The sequence below is a fragment of the Labeo rohita genome, chromosome 20 (genome assembly GCF_022985175.1).
Source record: "Labeo rohita strain BAU-BD-2019 chromosome 20, IGBB_LRoh.1.0, whole genome shotgun sequence".
In the NCBI taxonomy this organism is placed as follows: Eukaryota; Metazoa; Chordata; class Actinopteri; order Cypriniformes; family Cyprinidae; genus Labeo; species Labeo rohita.
The window spans coordinates 7,776,276-7,784,294 of record NC_066888.1 but is presented as its reverse complement, the minus strand read 5'-3'; the positions used below and the strand labels follow the sequence as shown (position 1 = coordinate 7,784,294).

The 8,019-nt window shown below is 34.7% G+C and overlaps 1 protein-coding gene across 1 annotated transcript; it reads left to right on the top strand.

Annotated features, from left to right (window-relative positions):
- The first annotated feature begins 1,216 nt into the window (after window positions 1–1,216).
- tmem30ab (transmembrane protein 30Ab) lies at window positions 1,217–7,753 on the top strand. The gene is made up of 7 exons (XM_051139341.1): window positions 1,217–1,664; window positions 1,789–1,908; window positions 2,854–2,961; window positions 4,427–4,514; window positions 4,602–4,745; window positions 4,853–5,059; window positions 6,791–7,753. The coding sequence occupies exons 1-7, from the start codon at window positions 1,419–1,421 to the stop codon at window positions 6,982–6,984; spliced, it is 1,107 nt and encodes a 368-aa protein (XP_050995298.1). The 5' UTR covers window positions 1,217–1,418; the 3' UTR covers window positions 6,985–7,753.
- The last annotated feature ends 266 nt before the right edge of the window (window positions 7,754–8,019 follow it).

Here is an 8,019-nt window from a genome sequence, read left to right as displayed (position 1 = left end):
AACATTGCATTAAAGTAGAGAGAGAGAGAGAGAGAGAGAGATTTACTACACTATAGAATAACCAACCATACAAAAAATAAGTCAACACATTAGTAAACACTTCAAAAAGTAGCTGTACATCTGTACATAACCTGCATAATTACAATAATTTTTACAAAAACTAAATCGTTTGAATTGCATTTTGATTTTCTAACCACATAGATGCAATTTTTCTATAGCATTATTTTTTTTTACCAGCATTTCTTGAAATAGGCCTAAAACAAAATTATTTGTCACACCATACGTGTAACTATTTTATTATTATAAATAAAATGGCTATATCTGATTGAATTACTAATTATTTTCCATTCTCTATTATTGTCTATGTATTGTCACGTGGTACGACACGCCTTGATGCCTGTCTGATTCATTTGAAGGAATCGGTTCGTTTCAGTGAAACATGATTCACTAATTCATTTCATCGTGTTCATCATAGTGACAATTATGTTCAAACATACGATTTATCATAGTGATTGTAGTATTATTTATCGTAAACTAACGTCTTTCAGTTGTCATCCTCATTTAGACAGTAGCCATTGTACAAAAAAAGCTATATTTTTATGTATTATCATATTAAAGTGTTTAAATCAAAGCAACAGAACCAAAAGCAACCAATTATCGAGACTTCCTGTTAAAATAACGAGAAGAATATCAACATGCAGTAAACGGTAAAACTGTTTGCACTACAAACCAGTGTGTTCATAATTAAGAAAATACATTAAAATAATATGGTAAGACACATCAATCGAGCTGTTTTGTAGAGCTAAAAATAGCTGGACATAGCTGGATACACACACACACACACACATATATACTGAATTTTGGAGGTTATAAAATATGGGGATGTCAAAGTTAACATATTAATAAAAGTCAATAACTGTAAGCGCAACATATAGCCTATAATAATAGGTACTTTTTAAAATTCTGCTTTTAAAAACTTTCTAAAGTCAGAGATTACCACTTTAATTTATTATGAAACTGTTAAAACACAAAGTAAATATGTTGGTAACATAATAATTGGATATAGATTAAACATACATGACGTACGCACGTAAACACTGTGATTCAAACAAACAAAACGCGCTCACTCACTTACCACAGCACGTGATTCAAAAAACGCTTCGCGATTCAGTTCGACTGAATCAAAGGAACCGGTTCATATGAATGATTCGTGAATCAGACAACACTAGCTGACACTTCCTGTAAGCGCCGCCTCAAACAAAACAAGCAAGTTTCCGTACAACCCAGAGAGAAGGCCGCTGTGAAGATATTCTACTACAGCGGACATAAACAATACTTTTATATTAATCGCCCGTCTATAATCGAGAGATTGTGTGTTTTAATACAAGTATCGAGGCTGTGAGCTGGTAATTACAGCTATGATGGCGTCCAGCTACAGCGCGAAGGAGGAAGACGGTCATCACTCCGGATCCGCGGGGCTCGGCGGAACCGCCATCCGGACTAGAAAGCCCGACAACACCGCCTTCAAACAGCAGCGGTTACCGGCCTGGCAGCCCATCCTGACCGCGGGGACCGTACTGCCCGCTTTCTTCGTTATCGGACTCATCTTTATCCCCATAGGAATCGGCCTCTACGTGACGTCCAACAACATTAAGGAGTTCGAGGTTTGAGCCTGTAGTGTCATTTGACTAACAAATACTCAGCGAATAGACGTCTGCTGTTCGTTTGCTCTTATTTGACGTGTTGGTATGTGTTACGTAACCGCGTGTGTGTTTCTGTGGTTTACAGATCGATTATACCGGGACTGACATGTCCAGTCCGTGTTTTAACTGCTCTCAAAGCTTCAGCTGGAACAGCACAACTCCATGCAAATGTATCCTGTCTTTCTCTCTAGATCAGCCTTTCGAAGTGAGTGTGAATGGTCTGACCATTATGTCACATTCCTGGTAAAGAACAGTTTAGCCAGAGTAAATAATCTGTCATTTACTCACACTCGTGAGGCTCCAAAACCCACGTGATTTAACCCTATAAAGCCTGACATGTGACAAAATAGACACATTTTTTTTTTTTTTTTTTTTTTTTTTTTTTTTTAAATAGTTTATTTAATCTTTATACGAACTTAAAGTTAATCTAATAAAGTTACCATTTTTTATGTTTTGCGTCATATGTTATGTATCAGGCTTTTGTGGCACATGTAGTATAATAGTGAGAAAGAATATAGAACTTTATTCATTGCTCTATAGCTTTGTTCATTATTCAAAAACATGATTTTCTGTAGTAATTTTTGTCAGTAGTTTCATCTAATCACTTTTAGCAGACTATGAGGAATGAGGAGACCTAAAAAACACTTTGACTTCCTGAATAGTAGCATCTGACACAATATAGCATGTGACCCTGGACCACAAAACCAGTCATAAGTGTAATTTTTTTAATTTGATGTATGGTGTGTTAGGATAGGGCAATATTTGGTAGAGATACAACTATTTGAAAATCTGGAATTTGAGCCTTTTAATTTGTCCACATGAAGTTTATAGCAATGCGTATTACTTAACAAAACGTAAGTTTTAATATATTCACGGTAGGAAATTTACAAAATATTTTCATGGAACATGATCTTTACTTAATATCCTAATGATTTTTGGCATAAAAGAAAAATTGGTAAATTTGACCCATCCCATGTATTTTTGACTATTGCTACAAATATACCTGTGCAGCATAAGATAATGTTTCGTGGTCCAGGGTCACATATTATAAATCCAAATGTTCCCGGTTTATTTTTAGAAAGGATGTTTGACTGTAGATTATGTATTTTCATAACAGTGCCAGTTGACAGCTCTGTCTTTATGTCCTCAGAGTAATGTCTTCATGTACTATGGCCTCTCAAATTTCTACCAAAACCATCGGCGATATGTGAAGTCTAGAGATGACAGCCAGCTTAATGGAGACGAGCGCTCGCTTAAGGTACTGCACATCTGTCTGTCTGCCTGTCAATTATTTGTTCATTCATTTGTTCTATCTATCTGTCTATCGGTCTATCTCTATTTGTCTGTCTGTCTGTCTATCTGTTTATCTATCTGTCTATCGGTCTATCTCTATTTGTCTGTCTATCTGTCTGTATTTATCTATCTGTCTGTCTGTGTGTCTGTTAATTGTTTGTTCATTCATTCGTTGTTTTGTCTGTCTGTCTATCTATGTCTGTCTGTCAATTGTTTGCTCATTCATTTGTTGTTTCATCTATCAGTCTATCTATGTATCTGTCTGTCTGTCTGTCAGTTTGTTCATTCATTCGTTGTTTTGTCTGTCTGTCTATCTATGTCTGTCTGTCAATTGTTTGCTCATTCATTTGTTGTTTCATCTATCTATCAGTCTATCTATGTATCTGTCTGTCTGTCTGTCAGTTTGTTCATTCATTCGTTGTTTCATCTATCCATTTGTCTATCTATAATAATAATAATGTTTTTGTCTGTCAATTGTTTGTTTATTCATAGTTTTATCTATCTATCTATCTATCTATCTATCTATCTATCTATCTGTCTCTGTCTGTCTGTCTGTCTGTCAATTTGTTGTTCATTCATTCGTTGTTTCATCTGTCTATCCATTTATCTATCTATAATAATAATGTTTCTGTCTGTCTGTCAATTGTTGGTTCATTCATTTGTTGTTTCATCTATCTATCTATCTGTCTCTCTGTCTGTTGTTTGTTCATTTGTTGTTTCTTCTATCTGCCCATCCATCCATCATTGTTCATTCATTTGTTGGTTCTGTCTGGTTCGTTCTATCTGTCTGTCGATCTATCATTTCTTCTATCATTCTTTACATCTTTCATTAATTTGTTCCATTGAAAGTATCTCTATCTATCTATACAAGGTTAACTACCTACTTTATATGCCCACGCTTACCCATAATAGCTATTCTAATAGTAAACCTCAAGGACAGAGTATCTATAAATCTATCAGTAACCCTAAAAAAGACAGAGTGTCTCTCTCTCTCTCTCTCTCTCTCTCTCTATATATATATAGACAGCTGTAGTGTTAATGGCGAAGCAAATAGGAACTAAATATTTCAGCTGATTTTGAGCTCAGCTGTCTGACGAGTTTGACAGCATAGTCCGCTCCGCTAGCGCAAACACACGTCAACACAATGTCAACAACTGCTGTATGACGGCACGCTTTGGCAACATGGATTTTTAAACATTTAGACACCTATTATGTTGGAGCCCTGTCAGTCACTAACAGTCATTGTCACGTTTAATGAACTTTAGACTGAGTGACACTGAAATAGCTGTCACCTCTGTGTGTTTTTTTTTTTTGTCATGTTCCAATAGGTCTGCTTCTTACGGAGTACAAGAAGTACTTAATTCTTCATTTGATGATATACAATGGCATGTTATTGAATGTAGTTTAAAAATTATCATTATATCTTTCAGGAACCAAGCAAAGAATGTGAGCCGTACCGCACTAATGAAAACAAGCCTATAGCCCCGTGTGGAGCTATTGCTAACAGCATGTTTAATGGTAAGACCTGGATCTAAATACTTGCCATTGTAAGACTGTTTCTTCAAGAGTTTTAATATTGGTTATCTCTTTCAATCTCTGCTTTAGACACATTGGACTTGTTTTACATTGATCCCAATGGAACAAAAACACAAATTCCGTTGATCAAAAAAGGGATCGCGTGGTGGACGGACAAACATGTGAAGTTTAGGAACCCTGGCAGTAACCCGAATCTTACTGCTGTTTTTAAAGGTAAAGTACTTGTTTCTATATATAGCTTTCTATATAAGATTATATACACTGAGATGAAATGGTACAGTATGTGGTTTTCAATGTCTCTGACTAAAACACTCTTTCAGAAACGGCAAAGCCAGTCAACTGGCGCAAGCCTGTTTATGAGCTGGACACTGACCCAGAAAACAACGGCTTCATAAATGAGGATTTCATCGTGTGGATGCGCACAGCTGCTCTCCCCACCTTCAGAAAGCTCTACCGCATCATTCAGAAGAAAAACAATATGACACCCACACTTCCCAGAGGCAACTACAGCCTTGAGGTCATCTACAGTATCCTTGCATTGCATACCTTTACAACCAAAAGCTCTACAGAGAGCGAAAGCTGTGTGGCTGTGAGAGGCTAAAATACAAATTAATTATGAATCCTGCATGTTTTGCGTGTCTGTGTGAATGAATGGCGCATATGCGCGGTTTTGTTTACTACACACATACTGAAGCGCGCATGGCCCCGTGACTTCAGCATCTGTTGTGTCACTAAATGAGGGCATAAATACATGAACAATATCTGCTGAGAGTCACTTCATGAGCATTTGACCGGTCCATCTGAGTAAAACTAGCGTCATATCATATACACACAGAACTGTAAAGATAGTCACAGCAACCCGTCAAAATAAAAGTCCAGTAAGACATTGTGCCAGAAATATATTACTATTGTTCAGTAGAATTTACATAGCCTACTATAACCAGAAAAGTTTTTGAGGGGAAAAAACATTAAGGCTATTTTAAGAATTTGTTTGAATAAATTAAGTATGCATTCAAATAAATTAGACAAGCTAAAACACAGAATTTGATAACAACAAAACATATGGTGAGAAAAAATAAAACATTTCATAGGGCCCTAAACATTTAATTTTTGTTCAACTTTTAATAAATTGATGTGAAATTGTATAAGTTTTTTTTATTTTAATTGATTAAACATGTTTTTTTGGTTAATAAAATTAAATTTAACCATTAAAAAGGAGTCGAGAAAAATTAAAACAGAATCCAGAAAAATTACGACGGAAAAAGCGGAATTTGGAAAAAATAAAACAGATTTCATAGGGCCCTATTAAAATGGTGAAGCCATGTTGACCATAGACTTTTTTTATTTTTTTTATTAAATGAACTACTAAATGAAGGAAGTCTGACATTAGTCCAACTCATTTTTTTTCCAATTAAATTTTTCTGAATTCTGTTTTTTTTTATACTTTTTCTAGACCGTTTTAAATTTAATTAATCAAAATTATTTAAATAATCAAAAAGCATGTCTAATTAATTAAAATCATGAAACATACACAATTTAGCAGCAATTTATTTAAAGTTTGACAAAAAATGTTTTATTTTTGTCTCAAATTCAGTTTTATTTTTACCAAATTCTTGTTTTCTTTAATTTTCTGGATTCCATTTTAATGGTTGCATTGCATTTTAATAATCAAAAGATTATTATAGATTATTATTATAGAAACCACACATCTGTGTCATTCATACATGCAGAATATACAGGATTCGTATTTAAATAGTATTTTTGTGGCTTGTTATTCACAGACAGTAGTTCATATTGTGTTTTGATTTAAGTGTACTGACCTTCTTTTGATTTATTCACCCAAAATTTGACAAATTCCATGACATTCCACGCTGTACAGTAAATTCTGTTTTCATGACTGGATTCAGAAATCATAGGTTCTACCTATATTTATCTTGAAAAATAATAAGTGACAATTCAAACTGTGTGCATTTTTTATTTTTTTACAACAGACTAAGAAATGAAGAAAAAGGATTACTAGAAATAAAAAACTGTAATATTTTATCTTTTAATTAAAATTATTTTCTGTAATCGAAATTATTCTCTGAAGTTTGTCAAGAGCTTAATCTGTAATAAATCTGAAACTTTTTCTAGCATCAAAATCTTTATAAAATGTATTTTGCAGTATATCTTATTAGAGCGAAAGTGCACACTGAATGATTGGATATATTTGAGTAACTTCTCAATTGATATCATTTCCTTAACCACTTGCCCCTCAGACTACCCCGTGCGCAGCTTTGAGGGCCGTAAGCGTATGATCCTCAGCACCATCTCCTGGATGGGAGGGAAAAACCCCTTCCTGGGCATCGCCTACATAACCGTGGGCTCCATCTGCTTCTTCCTCGGCGTGGTGCTCCTCTTCATTCATCACAAATACGGAAACCGCAACAACAACTCTGATATTCCCAATTAAGCTTGTCGAGTGCATGCGTTCTGTCAGGCGCAGGGTTTGCATCTGTGCGTTTGAATAGCATGCTTCGATTGACGTTTTAAAGGTGCAAGAGCATTTGACCACTTGATGTTCTGTTTATTTATAAGTCTTATTTTTTTAACTTTTATTTTTTCTGATGATAGTTGATGGTTCATTTCAAGCATGTTTTGACTGTTGATATGCAAAAATGTCTGAGGTTGAGGTTAGTGTGATATTACAGCATATGTCCAGGATAAAGACCAAGTTGTATAAAGTCCAGTAAATAAATGTATATTTGTATTTCACAGAAATTATTTTACTTTCAGCCAAAAGTAATGTTTAAACAGGGCAACATTATATGACTACTTTTAACAGTTTAATGTACAAGGAATAATTTCATTTTTCCTTGAGGAAATATTTTGGCTCTGTGTACTTCCAAACTTCTTTGTAGTGCCAGATTATGGTAGGGGTCAATAATAACTACCACTAAACTGTAAGGATTGTTAAAGTCTTTTTGTTTTCTGGAGATGCTTGTGATCTTTAAAGAAGCTTTGCTGTGTGTAATTCATGGCTTGCGAGGACCAAACGTTTCGTTCTGTCTGTTTAATTGAAAGTGTCTTGGGCTCATTCTGGCGGTCATGTCTTTTGTAAGTGTTTAAGCATGTCTGCCTCTAACAAATAAGCACTTTAGAATGTGACAAGCCGTACATTTTTGGCCAGTTTTTAGGAGTGTGTGTTTTGCTGCTGGGTGAATAAATGTCTAATTGCTGAATGTATTGAGAATTTCTCATTATTGTGTGTTGAAGTGTCCTAAACACTCATCAGCAGCAGGAGGTCAGAATTGCAGTATAAAATCGTGCAATTCCTAGAAAACAAGTCAGAATTGTGAGATATAAACTCATAATTCTGATAAAGTCACAATTACAATATGTAAACTTGCAATTCTGAGAAAAGTATAATTTCAAGGTATTAAATTGCAATTCTGAGAAAAAAATAACTTGAGAGATATAAACTTGCAATTCAGAGAAAAAAAAAAAT